The sequence below is a fragment of the Trematomus bernacchii genome, unplaced genomic scaffold (assembly GCF_902827165.1).
Source record: "Trematomus bernacchii unplaced genomic scaffold, fTreBer1.1, whole genome shotgun sequence".
In the NCBI taxonomy this organism is placed as follows: Eukaryota; Metazoa; Chordata; class Actinopteri; order Perciformes; family Nototheniidae; genus Trematomus; species Trematomus bernacchii.
In genome coordinates, this window is record NW_022987656.1 from 5,434,784 (window position 1) to 5,460,078 (window position 25,295).

Here is a 25,295-nt window from a genome sequence, read left to right on the forward strand (position 1 = left end):
GTAAAGGAAGGTCCAGTGGTTCCTAAGCTAAAGGAGGTTATAAAGGAAGTTTGAAACCTCCTTTCCTTTCATCTAGAGAATTGGAACGGCTCTTATCATGGCTGCCACTGAGGGACTTCCGGGTCATTTCACTCGGTTAGGAAGGTTCCTAAGCTAAATGGACTATTCGACCGCAACCTTAGTGTGTCATGGCTGCATTCATGATTTTTACAGTTTTTACTCACCTGGTCTGTTTGTCTTGGAGAGAATAAGACATTTGCATTCTGAGCAAATATTAGTGGCAACTCGGCTTAAAGCTCCCTGGGATGTCGGCTTTCTACCAATCTGCATTGGGGAAACATTGATTTTTAATGTGAAACTGCTTCATTAAGGGTTTTACTACTTTTAATCCAAGAGACTGTTAGTTTTGGGGAGGAGGGGACTTCTGTATGCGTATCATTCGGTTCTCAGTAAAAACCTCCTGATTGATATACAAGACACCTTCTTTTGTTTTTGCCCTAGTGGCTGAAAATGGCATATTGTGCATTACAGTGATCATATTAGTTCACATGACTTTGTGTTGTTTGGCATAAACGTAACACCTATTATGTGTACGCCTCCAGTCTTTGACAGATCGCCTGCTGAGTATGAAAGCTTGGGATTCAGAACTGGAGGAGGGGGAAGGTGAGGAAGGAGGAGAGAAGGAGACGTCCAACGGTACAGCCCAGAACGGAAAAGGAGACACACAAGGCCATCTGCAGAAAGTCCAGAAACTCATCTACGCTGCTAAGGTATTTGACACAAACGGACAAAAAACATTGACTTGATCGGAAACATCTTTCCTCTTCACTGAGTGCTGACTTTTTGTTTGTTATTGTGTGTAGCTGAATGCAGACCTCAAATCTGTCGATGAAGACAAGGACAGATTATTTGCCAAACTGGACGATGAAGTCAAAGCTAAAGAAGACCTGCAAGGTGAGGCAACTACACAACAATTTAGATTTCCAATTCCAAATGATGTATTTCATCTGTACAACATAAAAACGTCTGTGTTTTTTCCCCTTTAGTGAGCATTAAGGAGATGGAAAGTGAGAAGTCCTCTCTGCAATCAGAAGCTGAGACATACTCGGATCAGGTACCTGCCTCATATTAGTGTGATGTTTTATTTTATTCTTGTTTCACATTCATTTGCTTTGGGATTCATTTATTTTCTCCACGTGTTTAGGTCCAAAGATTACAACAGAAACTCCAGATTATGACAGAAATGTACCAGGAGAACGAGCTCAAGCTACACAGGTAGGCTACATGTTTAGTATCAGAAATGATTTTATTCATAGGAAATCCTGCCCACAGTTAAGCTCTCACACACTATTTTATGAACATAAAGGTTCACCTGCTGAATTAAAAAGAGAACAAATGAAGCAAAGAAAGTGAAAATCATAAAGCAGATTCAGGCAGTAGGCGTATAGATTCCCACTTAAAGTATTAGCCTACAGAACAGTACAGCTTAAGGTCCTTACACACCAAACTGACACCAAAGAACACCAAAGAACACTTCCCGACGGAACGTCGCCTCACGTCGCCTCACGTCTCCTGCGTCTTGGCCATGTTTGGCACTGGAACACACCGCAAAGACTTCAGCCGACGGCCAAGAAGCACGTACGAACTGCGCATGCGTGAGTGGCAATAACTCTCCTTACCAGCAGGCGGCGGTAGTGTGTATTCGTCATTCAAAAGAGGCAACAACCGGAAAACAGACTGCGTGACACACCGAGAGAAGAAGAACAGACTGCGTGATACACCGAGAGAAGAAGAACAGACTGCGTGATATAAACAAACAACAAATAGCGTGTGAGTTCCATTTTCACTCTACAGCGAGAAGCTCATGGGGCTTTCCCGAACCTGTGTCGAGAGCTGGAGTTAAATGAAATCTCAGATTTGCCTTCTTAATAGTTTGTTTGGGTCCCTCACTTCCGTTTCACTTCTCGTGCACTGATTCGCTAAGCTGAACAGCCAATCAGAGTGATTTCTTTGGCCGACAGCCAACATGTTGAATCGGCGGCGGAAGGTGTCGGCACGGCCGAAAAGACACGATGGTGCGGGACACACCAAGACACACCAATCTGAGTAGGGCGACACGACGCTCATCGGCGGCCCGACATCTATCGACGCCGAAAATGGGCTTGGTGTGTAAGGACCTTTACAGAGAAGAGATAACATCTGATCCTTTACAACAAACACTATATGCTCTTTGTAATCCTGCTAGTAATCCATCATTTTTAGAACAAATTAAATACAAAATGATATAACGTAACTGTACGTCCATAGGATTTCAAATATTGCAGAAAATAATCTCTGTGGCAAACCAATGATATTTACACCTTTTGTTCAACAGGATAATCTCCACACATTAACACCACTTTTATAATAGTCTAAGCATTAATGCAATCACCAAATCACCGTTTGGCTATAAACTAACTATATCACGGTGACATGACTTCACGCCACCACCGCTAAGCTAAAGGCGGCTGATGTTCGACGTGATGACGTTTAGAAGTCTCATTTAGGAACTTGTTAACACCAGTGGGGTATTAACTGACATATTTGATGTCGTAGAACAAAAAGTTAACATCTCTTTAGCTCGTGTTAATCAAAGACTTTGTTACAGGCATCTAAAAAAACACATTTAAAAAACCATTGACTTTGAGGGAACCTGTAAGTGCTGAAATGCTGAGTCATTTCCGGCTTTAGGACTTATTCCTGAAGAGCAAATACATGTTTTGGTAGTTTCAGGATGTTGACGAGTGTTTGTTTGCAGGCTTCTGACAGTGGAGGAGAAGGAACGCATGCAGAAAGAAGATAAGTTAAATAAGGCGGACAAAAACATTGCGATGGCCATGGAAGAACTTATCAACTACAGGTAGCTGCTCCGCTAAAGTATCCCTAAACACATTGACAGCGGACATGTGTGAGGATGCACATGTTAAGTCTCACCTGTGTGTCTCTCTTTCTTCAGACAACGAGCAGGAGAGATGGAGGAAGAGCTGGATAAAACCAAACAATCTTACCAGACTCAGATATCAGCACATGAGAAGAAAGCACACAATAACTGGGTAAGTAACACACCAAACGTGAGCAAATAAAAGTAGAGAGATGTTTATTTTTACAGCCAAATAGTTTTCAGAAACAGAATCAGAAACAGGTTCATTGCCAAGTAGGTTTACACATATGAGGAATTTCCCTTGGTGCATATATAAACACAGTAAAGAAGATACATTGCAAGAAGAGGACCACAAAACAATTATAAAAAACTATCTTGAGAAATCTATTTTAACATTAAAATATATCAATATTCACATGAAATATAGATACACCCGTTAAAAATAAAATAAAATATGTGCAGTATTGCTGAAGTGGAAAACTGGGCAAATATAACAGGTAGCTGGTACTGTGAAAAGTATGCAGGATTCGGAGGGTTGTGCATGACTGACAGTATTCAAATGAACACCATATTATTTGCATTGTGTGCATTCTTACTCCATTTCCATACTCTGACCTTAGATCTGGGATCGTTTTTTTAGTAGGGTTGTAGGTATCTGTAAGCAGTATTTGACCTGCAGTCGATGGCAAAAGACAGGAGAGCCAGTAGGAAGCTAAGCAATGTACAGCTGTGGGCAGGGCGGCAGAAAAAGGTATTTTAGCCACCTAAAATAAAGGCCCACATAACATAATCAATATCAGTCAGCTATCTTTAGAATGCTTTTACCTTCCCTGGTATTGATATTTTAGGCTTGAATCAATGTTGCTGTCTCCCTGGCCACAGCAGTACATTGCTTAACTTCCTCCTGGTGCTCCTGTCTGTTTCTACAAACCGGGGTTGTACCGACTGTCATCCACTGTTTATAGTGAGATAGAGATTATTATCTAATATATGCATCCGATGAAGCATTGCATGAAGTCTGTTGATGAATCAGAGGCTGTTGTTGGGGCTGCAAAAACGTTCTTTTATTGTAGTTTTGTAGGCAGACCATGCAGGCCAGCCCGATGGTCACCAAGGTTCATGTTTTAATAGCATTTTTACAAAAAAAGCCCACGTGAGCCTAACATGTGAAGAAATGGCTTAGACCTCAGAGAGTTAAACTTGGGCCTGCGACCATAGTTTTACTGTATTTTGTTTTGAAAATCCACAGCGGAGGTTTGTGTCGTACTATGCGGTGTATTTTGCATATCTCTCAGTAGCCAACGATCTGTGAGTCTGTTGGACATAAACTCTGTAATAAATGTAGTCTACATTTCATAAGAGGTGTAAAACCTGAGCATTTTAAATCGCATTTGAACAAAATGCTTATGATCTGTAGTTGTATTTGTATTGTTGATTTAATGTGTGAACGAGGCGATACAGAGAAGGTTAAGCTGTCATTATTAGGCTGTCATTTGTTATATACTGTTGGAGTGGTAAGCAGGCCTATTGGTTTTGGATATTTGTGGAGTTAAGGTGGTCCGCGAGTGTTTTTGTATTGGTTAAGTGGTCCTTGGTATGAAAAAGTTTGAGAAACACTGGTGTAGGCAGACCCAGAAGTTGGCATCACAAGGGCTCCCTCGACAAAAAGCAATGGGATTTTTCCATTGGATTTTGAAATATTGCAGAAATAAGATTGTTGACAAACACTCATTAATGATACTTACACATTCATATCTTAAACTGCACTGTAACTTTTATTCATGTATTTTTTTCTTTTAATGTTTATTTTATTATCTTTGCTTTTTAATGACTGTTTTTAAATGCCATTTTCTTAATGTCTTTCATTTTTGTAAAGCACTTTGAATTGCCTTGTGTTGAAAGGTGCTATATAAATAAACTTGCCTTGCCTTGCACATTATGATCAGCAGGATAATCTCCAAATATGAAAACCATTTTAGGATTTTTGAAGCATAAATGCATCGCCAAAAAGTACAAGGCTAATGTAAATGCATCATGTTCGCATTTTAGGATTTAAGGAATCCTTCCTGCAGCTCTTGATACGGATAAGTACAACGCCATTTCAAACGTTGAGCTCTGTATTCACATTACATCGAGCTTAACTGTTTGTTTAGACAGTGGTGGAAAGTACATTCATTCAAGTATTGTACATTTTTGAGATACTAGATGCTACTTCTTACTTCTTCTCCACCACAATTATTTTTACTCCACTATATTTATTTGAAAAGATAGGTTACTTTGCTCTAGTTTGAGTACTTGAGTATATTTTGATGCTTCCACTTCTCTACTTTTTACTCAAGTAACATTTGGAATGCCTGAATTTAACTAGTGACACAGTATTTATACACTGTGGTATTTCTACTTTTACTTAAAGGTCTCCTATCATGCATAATGCACTTTTGAATGTCCTTTATACATAAATATGTGTCCCCAGTGTGTAAGGAGACTCACAAAGTGTCAGAAAACAAAACCCTCTCTCTTTTCATCCGTACCCACATCTCTCAAAACGAGGGTACGACCGAGCTGATCCAGATTTACTGCGGTCATGACGTAATATTGGAAATGTGGGAAATGTGGACTGGCTTTACACCCGCGGCCCTATCAGAAACGTTGCTATCAGAAACAATGCGCAACGTGTTTTGGACGTAATATGGTCTTTGTTTACATTAGTAAGCATGCTAACACTCAGAGCTAACCTGTACTGGAGAGAGCATGTGTAAAAAAGCAGGAAATATGAAAAGGAAATCACCTTGTGGTAAACCGGCAAGAGAAAAAGCATTTGAGCTCCATACCGTTTCAGAAATAATCCTTGATGTGGTTTGGAACGTGATATGGCGTTTAATCACGGCAGCATTTAGCTGTATCTCGTAGAATTCTGAGCAGGCATTAGCTCCCCTTCCTCTTTTTTTTTTTTTCAAGCTAAGGACCCGAACCTGCAGTTATCTAGCAGGCCTGAAATAGAGGGATATGAGGGATGTCTAAAATGCATGATCTGTTTGGTATTTTGAGCAAAACACATCATAGATATGTTTTTTATATATTTGTATATATCTGAGACCCTTAATATATGCCTAAAAATAGCATGATAGGAGATCTTTAAGAGAAATATTTGTGGACTTCTTCATTCTCTGTCTGTATAAATGTACGATTGTCATCCTTGTGACTGATCTCGGTTTGTTGTTGCAGTTGGCCGCCCGAGCAGCAGAGAGAGAGCTGTCAGACATCCGGAGAGAGAACGCCCTCTTCAGACAGAAGTAATCAAACAGCAGATAAACTGTGTTCTGAATTCCTTAGAAATGTTTAAGATGTTTCCTGTGTTGTTTCTACAGTACAAACTGTATTGCATAGCCGGTTCTGCTCGTCACATGTTGACTTTAAGTGTGTTTGTTTACAGGCTGACAGACACGCAGTTTAAACTCGACGCCCTCGACAAAGATCCCTACGCCTTGGACAGCCTGGCTAGACCTCTGCCGTTCAGAGGTGAGCACACACACACAGAAACAAACACATGCTCGTGTAAAGAGGAGTTCTGGGAAATAGCTGTGAGGGAAATGTCAACAATGTTTTGGTTATCTCCAATTAAGAACCCACTTATACTATTAGGCAGAGGTGTGGACTCGAGTCACATGACTTGGACTCGATTCAGACTCGAGTCACCAATTTGATGACTTTGGACTCGACTTGACAAAATCACAAAACACTTGCGACTCGACTTGGACTTGAACACCAATGACTCGGGACTTGACTTGGACTTGAGCCCTCTGACTTGAGGTGACTTGATCATTTAATTCAGAGGTCTCCAACACACCGATCGCGAGATGCCGCTTGAAGAGCAGACTCCCGTCGGGGAGAGCAGAATCTCCAGCCGCTGCAACTCTTGCTGAGAATCCTTGCAGGCAGGGGCGGGACTTTATTTAGCTGGGCCACCATGCGGCCAATCATATGCGAGGACACACTAGGATCATACCATTATGTGAAAGAAGGGTGGGGGGCAGACGCTCCAAAGACAGCAGGTGTAGTGGTACGGGCCAGCTACACAGAGCCACGGGGAGACGGATTTAAATGCAAGCGCGTCGGAAAAAGTCAAGAAATTAGCGAAAACAGAAAAAAGAAGCAGCATCTGGCTGCATTTCAATGATATTGGAGAAAGCAAAGCTGAGTACAGGATTTGTCAAATGAAAATAACCTTCAGGATTTATTGTCAGAGGTGGGAGAAGTTCAGATCTTGTACTTGAGTAAAAGTACCAGAGTGTAGGAATACTCGGTTACAATAAAAAGTCCTGCATTCAAAATGTTACAAGTAAAAGTACAAAAGTATTATCATCAAAATATAGTTAAAGTACCACCTGCAGAGGGATCTAGATTCAGGTGTTCTTTTCCCCATGAGACCGCCTCGCTGCACATTATCCCTTGCATAAAGATAGATTGTGGGTCCCTTATAACATGCTGTACACAGTGGAAATAAACATTCTGGTTACCTCAACATCAGGGATCTTATCAATTAAACTCCTTCTGAATCAAACCGTCACGGTAGCCTTACCTTACTGATCCCTCTTACAATAGAAGAAAACACGTTACTTTACCAGCAGAGAGAAAATGGATTATTAAATTATTAATGTGACTAATAAAGAGCAGTTTAATTATTAAGTATTATTCTGTTGATGGGTGTCATTACATTTGTTGAAAAGCACATAAGGACTTGTTTAAGACTCGTTTTGTCAAAGTTTAGGACTTGGACTTGACTTGAACTTGCCCATCCTGACTTGAGACTTGACTTGGACTTGAGCGCAAAGACTTGAGACTTGACTTGGACTTGAGCGCAAAGACTTGAGACTTGACTTGAATTTGCCCATCCTGACTTGAGACTTGACTTGGACTTGAGCGCAAAGACTTGAGACTTGACTCGGACTTGAGCGCAAAGACTTGAGACTTGACTCGGACTTGCAAAACAATGACTTGGTCCCACCTCTGCTATTAGGAAATAAAAAAAGAATGATACTTATTCCTTGTAACGTAGCAATTATTAAACAAATTACAAGGAAATAGTTCAGAGAAAATAACTTGGCTAACTCACAGAAATGGGTCACAAAACATTTCGAATGACCCTGTGGTAATTAATGTACATATGAGTGTTAATGATGTATCTGCTATCAATCCTATGAGTACGGCAAACAAGCTACATCCATACTTGCCAACCTTGAGACCTCAGAAATCGGGAGCATTTCAAAACCACCGTGGGGGGGGGGGGGTTGCTAGTGGTACGCCGGAGCTGTTAGATTAACATTAACATGCTCATTGTAGTTGTAAGTGCACTGTCTTGCGGCCTGTAGCACCATCCTTGATGGAGCATATGTGTGGGCTGGAAAGGAGTGAGCAGAGGGTCGAGTTGTCGATTCTTGTTCTGTTTTCTGTGACTATCTTCCTCACCCTCTCAGACTTTCAGTTGCGCGCGCTGCTAAAGAGACGCGCTACCATGGAAACCAAACAATGGTGTAGCTGTATTAAAGTCCGAGTGGAAACAGTCGCGAGTAAATCTGATTTTGTCAGAAATCGGGAGAAATGCGGGAGAAATATGACCCCGGGAGGAAACCGGGAGAGGGCAATGAAATCAAGTCTCCCGCGAAAATCGGGAGGGTTGGCAAGTATGGCTACGTCGGCCCAGAACATTTCCATTAGGAGAAATGCGCTGTACTTTCAAAAACATTATACAAGTATAAAAACACAAATGTGCCAAAACACAGGCAAATTTGTTTAACATCTTCAACAACTTGACAACACATGGAGCAATTAGAAAACATTCTCCAACTCGGTGAAACATGCGCTGCTAATAAAAAACGGAAACAGGGACACTAAAAAGTGATGCACACAGCTGGGACCGGAGCACTTGTTGACGTTCGGGGATTATAAAGTAAATTATGAGTTAGTCTGTTTCATATCTGTAAGTGTTTTGTCAGTATATTTGAAATGATTAGGTTAGCTTGCTAGCTTACAGCAGATCTGCAATAATATCTGAAAGAATCATGTGATCACATTGTTAAAATAAGACAATACAATGTACATTTAAAGTTTCCAGTGACAGTTTGCAAATGTTTTAATCCTGAACCTTAACGGCGTTTTGGTCCCAGCTGTGTGCGTCACTTTTTAGTGTCCCCATTTCCTTTGGGTTCTCAGCTTCTTGCAGCGTTTTGTGTATGCAGCGTTAGTAAACCCCTGTAAAGTCATTGTTATTCCGTTTTTTGTTTTTTTATGATGTGTGGAATGTTAAGTTATTTGATGTATTTGACCTTTATCTCATGTCGTCATGGAGGCCCTGTAACCGTATCATTTCCTAAAATACAAAAACAAAACAAAAAAGAAACAAACACATGCACACATTCCCTGGCCTCACTAAACTCCCCCCCCCCACCTGCAGCTGAGAGGTCCCCATACGGGCCCTCCCCTCTGGGACGACCTGCCTCTGAAACCAGAGCCTTCCTGTCTCCTCCCACCTTAATGGACGGACCACCTGCTCGACTCTCTCCTAGAGGTACACACACACACACACACACACACACACACACACACACACACACACACACACACACACACACACACACACACACACACTAATGAGCAGTAGAGTTATCAAGAGTACACCCATCCCTCTGTTATTTCTTATATGTGATTTACTTTATCACTAGGACTTAGCTGATTAGAATTTGAAAAACATCTTCACATATGGAACATTTATTAATTCAGTCACATAGTAATCACCATAACACTGGCAGCATGTTGGAGAGGAGCAGCTGGCTGCAGCATGATCAACTGTAGAAGCTTAAACATGAGTAGCAAGGTGTGGAAACTGTGGAAACTCAATGAAAATAAAAACTGTGATGCGACGATGTCTTACATCTCATCTCCTGCTTAATTTTCTGATATTTTGTCTGTTGCCGATTGGTTCTTCCCTTTCTGTCTCCCTCTTTCTCTCACGCTTATCCTCCATTACCTCTCCTTTCCTCCTCGTCCTCTATTTCCTCCGGTCCTCTCCTCCACAGTGCCTCGCGGTCCAATGGAGCCCCCCGGGGGCCAAGGAGAGATGGAGCGGATCGGAGGTCCTCATTCAGACAGCGGCTCCATCTCTCCAACATGGGAGAGAGATCGCAGGGGCCCCCCACCAGGACCCCCTGGGCCACTAGGACCCCCAGGTGTGTGTGAGAAAGACAGTCGCAGTCGAATATCAAACGATATATTTTCTTAACCACTGTTTCTTGTCCTTGAGGGAGAATGCCATAAAGTCAAGGAATGATAGGAAGGAAATCATGAGGGAAAGAAAACCACGGTGCTAAGAGAATCTCACTACATTGGGATGGATGTTGTCTTCTGTTCTTCAAAAATAGCAACTTTTAGAAAAGCAACAATTGAGTGTGTGTAATGTCCAGTAGGTCAGGATTTAGATCAGAAATGGCCTCAGGTTGCCCCAAAACTACCCAGGTAAGTGCTCCAGTGTAAACGAGTGCTGTCAAAGTGAATGATTTCTAAATGTGTAAGAACGCAGCCTGACTGTGTGGCACCGTGTGTTCAGGCTCAGTCTTTGCTGTTCTAAAGGTGTTGGTCTGCACAGGTGTGGCTCATCACATGAATGACTCTGAAGCAGACCTCATTAAGGTTGTGCACGTGAATGTCTAAAGCTTGTTGATGGTGCATGTGTATTTTCTTGCATGCATTTTGACACTGGGGACTGCAGTTGTCTGTGAAGCTCTACTTTAAAACATGTTGTGTCATTTATCACATGAACCTGAGGGAACTCCACCTACTGAATTATCAACATGACACTATCACTGTTTGCGAGCTAGCATACGATCGCCGCTAGCTAGCAAACAGCGGCTATCGTTACTAGCTGGCTATCTAGCTAGCAATGTTATTCTTATCATTTTTTAATTAACGTTATTAGTGCGTTTTTCTGTTATTCAAAGTTACTGTTGGAAGAAGTACTCGGATCCTTTACCTAAGTAAAAGTACTCATACTATGGTCCTAAAATACTCCACTGCAATTAAAGTCCTGATTTCAATATCTTACATTAAAAGTACAAAGGTCTTGGCATCAAAATATAATACTTCATTTACAAGATGTAATACAGGTCATTTTGCAGTTTTCAGAATATTCTATAAATGAACTCAAGAAATATCCGCTATATGTACTCCAAGTATCAACAGTAAAAGTACTTTTCACAGTATTTTATTTTTACAGTAGTACAAAGTGAAACATTTACCTCTGGAATGTAGCGGAGTAAAGGAATTAAGTATCATTAATGGAAATACCCAAGTAAAGTACAAATATGTACAACAAAAAGTACTATGCTTGAGTATATTGACTTAGTTACTTTCCACCTCTGCTCATAGTGCACTCCACATGGCAGATGGAGTCCAGAAGAACACAGATTGAGACACAGCTTTAATGTCCACCCCCTCTTTGTCTCTCAGGGTACATGTTCCCTGAGCCAGGCGGTCCCATGTACAGGAGACCTCCCCCAGGAGCCCTCGGCCCACTGCCCCCACCTGGAGCTTTCCCCCCCCGGCCCTCTGCATCCTAGGGGTCTCCCCCCCGGACCCCCTCACCCAGGGCTAGACATGATGGGTGAGTCACTGCCATCTGTATATATATTGTATTGTATATCGTATTTCACTGTAAATAGGTGAACCAAGGACATGTGTGTGAACTCTTTGTGAACTAGACAAGATGGACACTAAACCAAAAGCACCCATGACCCGTGTCCTTGATCATGGCTCATTTCCTCTGTTCTCTATGTCAATGCAGATGGCTCCTACAGAGAGAACCACCTCGGCCCTGGGGAACAGGAGCACCGAGAGGTAAGAGCTGGCAGAAATCCTTCAAAGCTGGTGACATTTAAAGGGAAAAATCACGGCTTAGAAAGTCAAACATTTAGAAATAAAGGCAAATGAACTTGAATGTGCAAAAGCAGAAATTGAAGTCGTTTTGATATTATTAAAGATCTGCAGCACATCCATTTGGACCCAAGCAGAGCCTCCTGGAAATCAATAACCATTCACACTATGACCATGACTTGGTTCCTACGGGTCCTTGAAATACTTGAACAGGGAAATAACCAGGGCATTGAAAGTGTTTAAAAAAAGATATAAATAGGCAGAGGTCATTGAAAACTTGAGTTCACTGGCTGCGTTCTGGCTACAGCCGATTGGTTCTGGCTACAGCCGCTTGGTTCTGGCTACAACCGATTGGTTCTGGCTACAGCCGATTGGTTCTGGCTACAGCCGCTTGGTTCTGGCTACAACCGATTGGTTCTGGCTACAGCCGCTTGGTTCTGGCTACAACCGATTGGTTCTGGCTACAACCGATTGGTTCTGGCTACAGCCGCTTGGTTCTGGCTACAACCGATTGGTTCTGGCTACAGCCGATTGGTTCTGGCTACAGCCGATTGGTTCTGGCTACAGCCGACGTCAAATCGACTTCTTTCTGCGTAATGATATGACTGCACATTCTCTTAGGTTCAGAGTGTCCTCAGCAACTTCCGAATTTCCGAATTGACCAATCCGAAACGAGTATTCAAACAAGCCATGTAATGACCCCTGATAACTACCATTGATCAGTGTCTAAGGCCTCCTTCACACGGGAACGTTTGCGTTTATGCACAGTATGCGTATTCAAAAAAGTCTTCCGTTCACATGCATTCGTTTCATTTAACGTGTCTGTTCAAACGAGGCCGCTGGAAACGCTGTAGTACATATGCTGGGACTGTAAGTGGCGCTGTAACTTCCGCCAAAATACACCAAAAGCAGCGAAGAAGAGCAGCCCGAAGCAGCCCGCAGCAATGTTGCCATGGCTACCCTTCTGTTTATGCCCCGCGCGGGATTTAGCAACATGTAGTTCATGTAATTCTCCATGTCCACTTGTTGCTGATGGTTGTGGTAGAGGAGCTGTAGATTTTGCACTAATATCTGTAGCATGGTCAGTAGCAGTAGCACTAGCAGTAGCTACTGACAGGAGGAAGTGTGTGGCGATTGCTGGTATTCAGCGGGATATAGTCATTTCCTCAGCATATGGATAAATGCAACGGGGAAGTTAACTGAAAGAAACCGAATCTGTGGATATTGCATCGACCGACCAAGAAGCACGTCTCTGTGGAGAGGACGGCTCAGAAAGAGAGATATTCTCTACAAACACCGGGTGAGATCCTCCTCTGGGACACGCTGGTCCTCTGCCTACAAACATTTCTCTTTTTGCCGCCGACGGGCGCAGGAGCAATGAACAATAATGGCCTGGATTAGGCAGTAAAGACAAGTTTGGTGTATCGCAGAGCGGACTGTTTAATTTTGTTTGTGTTGTTTGGCTGGAAAATTGTCAATATAATGGATCAATGCATGAAATCTGACTCTGTTTATTTTGTTTAAGGAGTATATTGGGCGTTAACAATTCTGGTTTGCCTTTTATAATATTATTTCATTCAAGAACCCCTTGTGCGTTTAATTAACACAGCTATTTTTGATAGTTGCTACAGCAGTGAGCAGGAGAGGTGGGGAGAGGCGGGGCTATCGTTATTTTTTCAGGAAATATTCGTATAGAGGTGATTACACGGACTCGGTTGACCCCCCAGAGCGTTTCGTTTGCAAATCTATCCACCTTGGGACCCGTTATCGTTTGTGGGGTCAGTTTCTATCGGCCTCGTGTAAATAATAGGGCTATACGCACGCAAAACTATGCAGATACAAGCAGTTTTCTCCTCGTGTAAACGGCGCCTTCGGCTGCCTTTACACGGGAACGTTTGCGTTTATGCACAGTATGCGTTTTCAAAAAAGTCTTCCGTTCACATGCATTAGTTTCATTTAACGTGTCTGTTCAAACGAGACCGCTGGAAACGCTGTAGTACATATGCCGGGACTGTAAGTGGCGCTGTAACTTCCGCCACAAAATACACCAAAAGCAGCGAAGAAGACCCCGGAACAGCCCCGGAGCAATGTTGCCATGGCTACCGTTCTGTTTATGCCCCGCGGTGGATTTAGCAACATGTAGTAGTTCATGTAATTCTCCATGTCCACTTGTTGCTGATGGTTGTGGTAGAGGAGCTGTAGATTTTGCACTAACATCTGTAGCATGGTCAGTAGCAGTAGCACTAGCAGTAGCTACTGGCCATGCTACAGCAGTGAGCAGCACGGGGCGGGGCTATCGTTATTTTTTCAGGAAATATTCGTATAGAGGCGATTACACGGACTCGTTTGACCCCCCAGAGAGTTTCGTTTGCAAATCTATCCATCTTGGGACCCGTTAGTGGGGTCCGTTTGTTACGGCCTCGTGTAAATAATAGGGCTATACGTAAGAGAAACTATGCAGATACAAGCCGTTTCGTTCTCGTGTAAAGGGCCCCTTATGGCGCAGTTCCACTGCAGCGCGGAGCTCGCTTTAAGCGTGCCGTGTCGTGCCGTCCCCTTTTTTGGTTGTGCTTCCACTAGGCCAATTACCGGCGCGGCACGGCGCGGGGCCACTTTTTCACCTCTTTTCTGGCCCTAGAAAATTGTGGTTCTATCGGGGCCAACAAACAGGGCTGAGTCGGGCTGAGTATGCTAAACTAGAGAGAGGAGCGCTGGCAAGAGGGCTAGAACTACAACAAGATGGACATATTTGACCGTGATTTAATTGTAATACACGTTTCAAAATGATGCCGAAGTAACAACATACTGATACCGGTTAGTAAAAACCATGAATTAATGCTTTGTCAAGTCTGCAGACAGACGGCAGGCGAAAAACCTTTTAAAATGCGTGTTTTTCTAGATGGAGATTGGCTAAGCTAACGCAGTATATGCTCCGACCGTCCACACTCACAACAACGGCCTATACAGACATAAATAAAGCAGCGACTGTATTCACCATGACACAGGCAGTCTGTGGTTTGTACTTGTTTAACTTTTGTCGAGTTTCTGAACATATATAAGGAGCTGTGAGCTCTGAGTGCTAACAGCTAACGGCTGTGTTGTGTTTCTGGAGTTCTCATTGAAGATGACGTCACGGCTCCGCCTACACTGCGTTACTATAGTAACTGCCCCAGTTCCTAAACTGTAATGGAAGCGCAGCATGAAGTGAGTCGGCCCTGTTAAGGCCCAACGCGGCCAAGCCGTACCGAGCCGTACCGAGTGTGGCCGAGGCCGACCGTGTAGTGGAAATGCGCCATTAGTGTGTGTGTGTGTGTGTGTGTGTGTGTGTGTGTGTCCCTGTGTGTGTGTGTGTGTCCCTGTGTGTGTGTGTCCCTGTGTAACACCACTCTCTCTGTCTCTGTGTGAGCAGTCCGGTCCCGGTGATCGAAGGACCCCCCCTGACTCTGATCCAAGGATGGGTGGACGCCCCATGGGTCCGATGGGCCCCATGGACGGTCCCTTTCCTCGTCGGGCCCCCTACGGACCACCCCATCCTGATTTCTACCCCCCGAGGGGACCTGGGGGCCCTCCCATGATGCCTAGTAAGCCGTCACCTCTATCATCACAACATTTTATCACATTATCTCCAAATGTCTTCAGAGTTAAAGGAGCCCTATTCTGTAGTGTGTTATAGGTGTTTGTGCATATAAATGGTCTGCAACCCCCCCCCCCCCCCTGCCTGTAACATCTCCTTTAGACTCCTATGTTTACTACTCTTACATAGTGACATCATAATGCTCCAACACATTGTATGTGAACCTGAAGATGAGCAGAATTTGGCCCCTTTAACCCTCTATCTCTCTCTCTCTCTCTCTCTCTCTCTCTATCTCTCTCTCTCTCCAGTGTGGGCCCCTCTCACTCCAGGGATGTTCCCTCCTCGTTTCCCTCCCGGTCCTGGACTCCCTCCTCTTCACTACGCTCGGCCCCTTCCACCAGACGGCCCCCCACATCCCTCACTGGGTCTTCCCCCTCCTCAGCAGTCCCCCCCACACAGCCAGTCCCCACAGCAGCACCCCCCCTCGCCTGAAGACGCCATCTGAGCAGGTTTTCCACTTGGAGCTGTGGGGTGTTCCTGGTTAAAAGTTAACTCAGCGGGCGGTGGATTTCCCCTCGTTCTGAACAGACTAACCAGGAGGATGTTTTAAATAAAGGTTGTCAGCGCGGGGGGGGGGGAAACCATCGGCCTTTATGAGCCCTTTTTATTTCTGTCTGTCCGCTGCACACTCTTCCTCCTCTCTTCTCCTCCTCTCTTCTCTTTTCTCCAGCTTTATTCCCTGTGAACTAGTTCCTGTCGTTGTGGAGTCACAGTGGCAGCTGAATCAGTGTGTGTGTGTTAATGTTGCCATGAGAACCAGCAACCAGCAACATTTGCTTTATAAGGGTTAAAAGCGTGCATGTAGAAAGGCTGTGTGTGTGGGATGTCAGAGAATGGGAGTGTTTTTACAGAAAAAGACATCAAGTAACATTTCATTCCGAGAAAATCTAAATTGCCCAAAGCTATACATTACTATAAGAAAGAAAACATTTGTGTTGTACTAAACCTCTAATGACACTGATCTTAAACTCGATTCAAATGAATCCTATCCTGTCAAGTTTTGTTTTGTCCTAAATCTGAGAGGCGTATACTTCCAAAAAGATAAATTTTCTTAAAATATGATAAAGTGCATATCTGAATCTCCCTCCTGTGAGGATCGTTCCTTCATCGACAGCTTTGATTTCAAACAGCAGCGAGGAATCAATGAAAGTGACTTGTGTGTTCTGTCAGAGCGCTGTGACTCCTGCTGACCACCAGGGGGAAGGGAAGGACTGCAAGAGACAGACAAATAACACTCATGTGAATTTTGTAAAAAGTGATTAATAATAGATACAAATAAAGACTGTCAAATGATCAATGCTCTCATCTTTCAATATTGTATCAAGTGAAACGTGTTGTGCATGGAGGAACATCATCAGAGCCTTCATCCTATTGATCACAGCCATTGATCCATTTTTAAAGCCAGATTCAAACTTCTCAACTATGTTGACGACTTAAGAACAGCTACAAAAATAAGGTTTGCTAGAATAATCTTTCTCAGTTCCTTTGAAAAAACCGTTTCTTAATGAATGCTTTGAGGAGCATTGAGTGGCTCACTGCAGCCTCTTGTGGCTACAATGAGTATTACAACAACAATCCGTTTCCACAGAAGAGGTGATTGTGCTTTGATTGATTGATTGAAAAGTTTATTAACAGCTTGTATATTGGGTACAGTACAGTACAGCTCAAAACATACAATTGTTAAGGGGATGCAGACCAGAGAAAGACTTTCGTCTTGTTTACATCAGGGTCCCCCATTTCCAATTCATCATATCATTTAAGACATATAAGACATATTTGACATACAGATGGCTTATTTACAATTTACATACAGGTGGTTTTTTTACATACAGATGGCTTATTTACAATTTTCATTTTAGATTTCGTTCTAATACATCCTAACCGGACATTTAAGACATACCAAGTCTACAGATATACAGTTAGTAACAGAGTCTAAAATGCGAGTATATACATAGATGGGGGGGGGAAGCTGTCCATTGTACGACAGGTTGAGATTTGTACCATTACCGGGGCCAGTTTTGCAATGCTTTCCCCCGAAGGTGCTCTTTGTGCCTGTTCTTCAGTGATTAACACGGTACAGAAAAAACACTTTAGATCAGACTTAAAGAATTTATCACCAAAAACGGTATTTCTTTCTTCATTTTAGGACTTGGTAGACAATAGACGGTTTTCAAAGGAGACACTCTGTCTTCTCGCTCAGCGTAGAGGTCAGGGGATTCACTTAGGATATGGATTACTCCTGCTAGAAAGGACATTTTGGGACAGTTGCTCCATTTTGGAATGTTTCTTTTGAAAACACAAGTTAAAGTAAAATGTCCTATAAAATAGAATAATAACAACAAAATAATCCAAAGATAAAGTTGAATATCCAATAAAATACAAGTATTAAATGAACATATACAATAATATTTAAATAAAAAATAAAAGTAATAGTAAAATGTTCAGTTAAATAAAGTAGAATCAAAATATTTATATAAACATTAAAAGTCATAGTAAAAATGTCCAATTAAATTGAATAATTGTACATTATTTATATGAACATTAGAAGTTATGATTTTAATTTCTTATTCAATTAAAATAAATAATATTTATATAAACACAAGAAATTAAAGTAAAATGTCCAATTAAAATAAAATAGAATAAAGATATTTATATAAATATTAGAAGTTATAAATCCAATAAAAGAATACATTTTGAAAACATTTATTCAGTAAGTTACATAAAGTAAAGTTACAAATATTAAAAAGTAAGCCTTTTTCAATTACAGCTAAAAGACGCAATGTATTTATAAAACAACTTTTATTGTAAAACCCACACAATCAACACAAATATACCTGACACAATATTTAACATTAACAGTCAAAAAGAAAATCATTTTTTTGATTTGAACATCCCCAACAACCTAATGTTCAGAAAGCTGTTTAAGAAAAGAATATGAATAAATGGCAGTTTGTTCAGACTCCGTTCTAAACAGTGGGCTGTATGTAAAGACTCAGTATGGTCCTAGTGATGGAAGCATTTGAACGTTTATGAGCCATAATGCACACGTGACGTTTGAAGAGAGGGGGTAGATGCCTGTGAATACCAACTTTCAAATCATTCCTTGGGATTTGATTTGATTTGTCACTCAAGTTCCAAAATGATTTTGTTAGCATGACTCATCGCTTTTTCATCACTGGTTTGCAATGAGCAGTCCTTAAAGGCTGTCATATCAGAGTGTATGCTATGTGTTCATAATGTTACACTGCTTTACCTCGCTGCATCAGAACGCCCTTCAAAGCCCCCAGAAAAACAGGTCTACCCATCCCTTCATTGGTCATTTAGTTTGTTATTGTGACTTCCTAGGTAACAAACTAAACGACTAAATGTCAAAAAGAAATATAAATCTTTATTTTTTCTTTCTTAATGTACTCACTAAGTCTGTCTTGCACGTATGCAACGTATGCACATGTTTTTTTATATGTATCGCCTTATTTTCATTTGAACTATTGCTCTCACTAATTAGTCATTTGTCTCGACCACAATCACCGCAACCAAGGCGTCAAAAAGCAATATGCAACATGCAATCAATTCAACGTGAAGAGTAGGCACTGTGGAGTGCTGGATGCAAAACGGTACACAAATTAGAAAAACAACAACGTAATAATAAGTCTCATACAAGTCATTTAAACTGATCCACGTAAAAAAAGGTTTTAATGGCACAATGAACCACCGGTGTTTCCTATTATGGCGCCGGAAGCTTCCACAATCACCCTCTAGGTTTAGCGTTACAAATCTCACATTGTTTACAATAACATGCAAACATCTGGATCATGTGAAAAGAAACGTTATAAAAGTACAGAGGAGGACTATGGCCACATTGTGATCGGATTAAGTCAGAAGTTAGACTTTTTTCTTAGACTTCTGACTTCAGATCCAAACTCAATTCAGAGTCCTAATCCTCTTCTGTATAAAAGCTCCATTATCCCAAAGTAAAAATGTGATGTTCTTAAAGGCTCTTGAACAGCTGGTGTAAACCATGTGACTCGTGGTGCGTGTGTTGAATGGCGTTCATGTCAGAGATGTTACTGGTCAAACACATTTGTAAAAAATACTTTGATCACATTTACTCTCGGAAAAAAGACGGAAACCTGGGTCACGCAGTCATTTCTGAAGCCTCACAATGTGATGAACAGTTTCAGTGTTTCCGTCTCTTTCCTCCGATAATGAAGAACCGGTAAATGAAATATGAGTGGAAATGATGCTTCTCTTCCTGTTGTCCTGAACAAGGGATTCAAACCCTGAGTCTTTATTGTGTTTGCCTGTTGGCACGAGAGGCAGCTTACCGACTGGTGTCGCTGTTCGCTAAGGAGTGCAGAGGATTCAGGGGAAGGTCCAGCTATGAGCTCTTTCATGTTTGAGGAATAAACTCTGTCCATGTGATATATCAACAGGGACACTTCAGTTTGAAGCGGGGTTGAATGAGGAACTTATCCCTACTGTACGCTATATTTTGAATATTTTCACTGCTTCCTGAATCACTGCCTTTTCCAACTGTAGTCGTTATATCCGTTTATGCCGTCTTCAAAGCCACCAGACAAAACAGCGATATGAGCAAGAAAAACAAAATAGTTGTTTGTCTAATGTTGTCTCCAACAATTTGCTTGTTTGTGTTATTCTTGGGAATAATATCTGAGGAAACCCCGCTGTAAAATGAGCTTTTTTGTCCCTGTGGCTTTGATCAGCAAGCAAAACGTCTTGTTCCCCTCCGGAAAGAGTTGGCAAACGGTGAAAACAGTCTAAATGTGGCGTCCAGGTGGCTCAAATAAATGTTGCTGCTACCCCGCCAACAGCAGTAAAGCCAATCGACTGTTACAAGGGATACATTACTGTACCTTATATCTGGTGTATTGTCTGTGTGTTTGCATTCCTGTGTGTTTAATGTGCTTTGTAAAGTGTGTGTGGTGTGTGTGTGTGTGTGTGCTCCTCAGCAGTTGAGAATGGGCCTGTTTCTGTCTTGTCTGAATGGGAACACGGGGCTGTCGGAGTCGGACTTCCCTCTGTGCGGCCCCAGCGTGGCCACGGCCTGGAAAACCACACACACACACACACACACACACACACACACACACACACACACACACACACACACACACACACACACACACACACACACACACACACACACACACACACACACACACACACACACACACACACACACACACACACACACACACACACACACACACACACACACACACACACACACACACACACACACACACACACACACACACACACACACACACACACACACACACACACACACACACACACACACACACACACACACACACACACACGTTAAAAAAGATTCACAAACCCCAAAACACACCGATGCCAAAGCCCAGGGGACGAAGACACAGCTCGGGAAATGGACACACACACACATCTGCACACCTTTCTGATGGCGGTCCAGTCCTCCAGGATGTCCAGGTCGGGGAGCATGTAAACTATATATGGGCGTGGGCGGAGTTAAGGGCGGTGCCACATGGAGCAGGGATTAATGACATTCTAAATATAAGGACATATCCAGAGTGCAGCATTTTGGATTAGGCAGTTTAAATAAATGAAACTCAATCAGAAACACAGAAGGGAACTTTATTCCCCTCCAGCGCCATGTCAGATGTTCTCTCTTCTCTGTATGCTGATACTTTCAGTGGGAATCTATACGCCTACTGCCTGAATCTGCTTTGTGGTTTTCACTTCCTTTGCTTCATTTGTTCTGTTTTTAATTCAGCAGGTGAACCTTTATGTTCATCAAATAGTGTGTGTGAGCTTAACTGTGTGTTAAACTAAAACGCAGCATTTCTGTCAGCTCAGGTTTGATTTCTGCTTTTTGAAACTGCAGTATGTGCTCATGTGTTTCAGTGTGTGTGAACAAGCTACTGCCTGGATCTGCTACCCATTGGGCCATTTCAATCACACTTGTGTTAGTTGTGCAGCTCTGGTGTAAATACTCTGGTATATAAACGTGTGTGTAGAAGGTGTATTAGCAGTGGAAGGATATCAGACACCACTGAAGGTCTCCTCCTCTTCTTGTCTGGACTCAGAGCGTCTTTCTTCTTCTTCCTTCCCGACAGCTCGTCATTCCACAGCTCTGATAGAGAAACAGGCACATAGAAATGTATTGAGCATGATTTCAATATAGTATACACTGCTGAATGTGTGTGTTGTGTGGATGACATCACACGATGTATTGAGTGTGTCACCTGATGTGATGTCTATGCTGTGTCTGTCTTCCTCCAGTCTGCGGATCTTCTCCTCCAGTTCACTCTGGACGGTGTCCAACAGCAGCAGCTTCTCACTCTGCAAGCACAAGCACATTGACACATGTTTAGAAAGAGAAGTAATAGTTTGTAGCTTCATTCATAACACAGTGTTTCCCCTACCATTGTCTTGCCAACGGAGCCCCGCGCCCCCCCCCCGGAAATTCAAGGTGTTTAAAAAAAGAAATTATAATTTTTTTTTTTTTATATATATATTTATATATATAGCACCAAATTGCAACTAATCTATATCTACTGTCACTTTTCACATTGCACATGTGCTCTTTTATTAAATAAACTTAACGCTTTCATTTTAAGTTGTGAGTTTAGTGGTTTTGACCCTAAGAAACAGGCAGCACCCCCCCAAAGCAGTAACCCTAGGGGAAACACTGAACATATACAATTCTAAATTAACATTGAAAAGCGGGGGCAGCTTTTTAAGTCTATTTAGCCCGGTATTCTGCCACAGTTGTAGATCAGGATGAGCCTACAATCATATTATTGGTAATATACTTCTATGAAATGAAATACCATGATGTTTGGAATCGAGTGATTCAACCATTTTCGATAATTCCAGAGCGTTAAGTCCAAAACAAAACAAATACAAAATAATTTTCAACTTGTTAAATAATCTGCTTCAATGTGTTTTTGTACATTCAGACCTAAAAAAAACAACTAACAAATCTTTTTTTTTGTACACAAAGTAAGGCATGCTGCTGTATTGATATGATAAAAGTCGTTTTTCTTGTCTTAATATTTGCCGATGATGTGAATGTAGCTGCTGTGATGCAAGAAAATGTCAGACTTGATCATCATTGATCATTCACTTGAAATCATTTTTGTACCCTATCTATCTGAAATAAAAAAATATCACAAAAGATTTGGAAAAGCCCTAAAACACCACATAAATACACCCAAAACCTTTGTTTGTAATTGTGAAATAACACAACAGTGAAGAACTAAAGGTAAATAGTGAGTGAGTGAGTGTGTGTGTGTGTGTGTGTCTCACCTCCCAGTGCTGGCACGCTGCCTGGATCTCACACTCATACTTGTTTTTCACAGACTCCAGACACAGCTCTCTGTAGATGCCTGATGAAGACAGAGTGAAACACAGGAGAGTGAGCAAGGAAACGTGTACGTGTGTGTGTGTGTGTGTGTGTGTGTGTGTGTGTGTGTGTGTGTGTGTGTGTGTGTGTGTGTGTGTGTGTGTGTGTGTGTGTGTGTGTGTGTGTGTGTGTGTGTGTGTGTGTGTGTGTGTGTGTGTGTGTGTGTGTGTGTGTGTGTGTGTGTGTGTGTGTGTGTGGTGTGTGTGTGTGTGTGTGTGTGTGTGTGTGTGTGTGTGTGTGTGTGTGTGTGTGTGTGTGTGTGTGTGTGTGTGTGTGTGTGTTTAGAGCTTACCTGCCACCTTGGTGCGGACCTGCATGTTCTCCAGCAGCACGGCCAGAGGCTCCAGATACTCCGCCGCCCTGCCGGCCTCCACCTCCGTCAGCTTGCTGTTCACCTGACTGAGGCGCTCATGATACAGCCTGCACACAAACACACGTGTTACCATGGCAAATTACTTTGAATTACTTATAGTTAATAATGTTACAGTCTCAAGATAAAAATAATCTATTTCAGTCTCACTGGTCTTTGAGATCGGTGAACTGTTTCTCCAGGTTGGTCATTTCATCCAAACACTCCGTCCTCCTCCGCTCACAGTCCTCCTCGTCCATTTCTGGAACATGATCAAAACACACACAAACCTTTACATTAGGGAATAGGAACTGGGAAGCTGTTTAATGAGCAGATAAGGAAGCAAAACATGGTATACATTCACTATTTCTGCCAGGTTATGCTTCTGCCAGAGAGTTTTTATTATTTTGTTATGATTTACAATTTTGGGGGCAAAAACCAAATCAAAATTAGATCAAATTCTGAATAAAGTGTTTAAGTTGATGACGTTTAAAAAAAGTTACAATAACTGATTGCAGACGTAAATAAAAGATAATACTTCAGTGAGTGCTGAAGAACAACACATTCATACACTGAAATAATGTGTATTTGAACCGAAATCATTAACATTTCTACTGAATAAGAATGTTGTGCTGGTTTTATAGGGTTTCAGACTCTCTCACCAGAGCTGTCTCCATCCTCGGAGACAGAGGAGGTGTCGGAGTCCTCCTCCTCGGAGCTGGACGCCTCCTGCTCGTGCTCCTCCACCTCCATCTCCTCGGCCGTGCTCTCCTTCTTCTCCCGGTCCCGGTGCACCGGCATGGCAGCAGCTCCACTCCAGACTGGTAGACAGAGAGAAACAATGTCATTTAGCAGTTTCATAATTCCATTTTTTAAGGCATTAATTACAATTTTCTTTCTGAACACTACAACGGAGTTTCTTTCGCCAGACATGAAAATAGCATTATTTATTTATCTAGGCAGTTGCTCCATTTTAGAATTTGTTTTAATAAAATTGATTCAATATATTTATACAACCGTTAGAAGTTCAAGTCAAAACGTGCGATGACATTTTTTTATAACATTTTTATATGTATATAAACACAAGAAGGTAGAGTAAAAATGTGCACGTTGTAGTAAATCATATACAGCAATAAATGCATAAAATGTTATATATTAATGTACATATTACAATAAATACAGTGGTGTATTAGTATTAATGCAGATAAGAATAAGGAACACCTGATCAGATGTACAGTGACAAACTCGTCATGTTAGTGTTGTTTGATGAGTGCAATATCAATAATAGCATAAAGCATAATTTCAACACTTTGTTAGATTTACATGTATTTTTGTATATATTTATTTGACTGTGTATTAACCCCAGGCAGTGGTGCAGGGATAGCCACTGACATTTTCTTCCGATCGAAAGATGCCTGAAAACATATACATTCCGTCATTTATCTGCATACCTATAATCGATCATGTTGGAAAATAACGTCTTATACGTTGCGCGAAATGCTGTTATCTCAATGAGTATCCCTAAAAACGAGAATGAACCCGTTTGTCAGAATCAGAATCAGAGGAATTTGACTTGATGTCATGGTGCATACATAAAATATACTGTAGATGGCTTTGTTATATTGCTTGAGATAATATATTAAAAATATAAACTATGCAAAGCAGTTTTAATTGACTGGGAAATCGGGTTTCCTTTAAATAATAAAAATATACAAGTTAAATACACAATAACAAACGAAAACACATCAGTTAGCATTGCTTTAGCATGTTAGCTATTAAGATAGCAGGCACCTTAGCACGACTTGATACACACACATATTAACAAGGACGTTTTAAATAAAACCGTAACTCACAATATGGGGTCGTGCAAGACGTTTGCAAGAGTGTTTAAATAATTCAAAATAAGCTTGAACTTATTTTCCCTCGCTCGGTTAGAATGTCACTCGTGTGTCTCAGCTAAGCTAAAAACAAATGTTCGTTGGGCGCTCTTATTTGTGTTGGGAGCTGTAGTCTTATGTCTTGCCAATGTTCACATAACCTAAGTTCTAAAAAC

At 41.8% G+C, this 25,295-nt stretch overlaps 2 protein-coding genes across 2 annotated transcripts in view; one reads left to right on the plus strand and one right to left on the minus strand.

The window, feature by feature from the left end:
* The window catches only part of ctage5 (CTAGE family, member 5), a 33,927-nt gene extending 17,154 nt beyond the window's left edge, over positions 1 to 16,773 (plus strand). Inside the window, 15 exon segments of the mRNA XM_034135199.1 lie at positions 603 to 770; positions 864 to 954; positions 1,047 to 1,114; positions 1,205 to 1,275; positions 2,798 to 2,899; positions 2,996 to 3,092; positions 6,146 to 6,213; positions 6,354 to 6,439; positions 9,372 to 9,485; positions 9,994 to 10,143; positions 11,420 to 11,505; positions 11,507 to 11,573; positions 11,754 to 11,806; positions 15,252 to 15,423; positions 15,725 to 16,773. Of these exon segments, the coding sequence (XP_033991090.1) occupies positions 603 to 770; positions 864 to 954; positions 1,047 to 1,114; positions 1,205 to 1,275; positions 2,798 to 2,899; positions 2,996 to 3,092; positions 6,146 to 6,213; positions 6,354 to 6,439; positions 9,372 to 9,485; positions 9,994 to 10,143; positions 11,420 to 11,505; positions 11,507 to 11,573; positions 11,754 to 11,806; positions 15,252 to 15,423; positions 15,725 to 15,921 (1,590 nt within the window). The 3' untranslated portion in view covers positions 15,922 to 16,773.
* A 1,485-nt stretch (positions 16,774 to 18,258) lies between these two features.
* brms1la (BRMS1 like transcriptional repressor a) lies at positions 18,259 to 25,233 on the minus strand. Its single transcript, XM_034135209.1, has 9 exons — positions 25,096 to 25,233; positions 23,905 to 24,063; positions 23,414 to 23,504; positions 23,186 to 23,313; positions 22,797 to 22,876; positions 21,731 to 21,827; positions 21,529 to 21,618; positions 20,919 to 20,983; positions 18,259 to 20,541 (listed from the first exon to the last, which is right to left on the minus strand). The coding sequence occupies exons 2-9, from the start codon at positions 24,041 to 24,043 to the stop codon at positions 20,443 to 20,445; spliced, it is 789 nt and encodes a 262-aa protein (XP_033991100.1). The 5' UTR covers positions 24,044 to 24,063; positions 25,096 to 25,233; the 3' UTR covers positions 18,259 to 20,442.
* Between the last annotated feature and the right edge of the window lie 62 nt (positions 25,234 to 25,295).

What these genes read in the sequence shown, in the direction of transcription:
- brms1la (XM_034135209.1), bottom strand. Translation starts at nt 24,043, where the DNA reads ATGCCGGTGCACCGGGACCGGGAGAAGAAGGAGAGCACGGCCGAGGAG. An exon ending in CGAGGATGGAGACAGCTCTG is followed by an intron (nt 23,505 to 23,904) that starts GTGAGAGAGTCT and finishes ATCATGTTCCAG; the next exon opens with AAATGGACGAGGAGGACTGT. An exon ending in GGTCCGCACCAAGGTGGCAG is followed by an intron (nt 22,877 to 23,185) that starts GTAAGCTCTAAA and finishes TGTCTTCATCAG; the next exon opens with GCATCTACAGAGAGCTGTGT.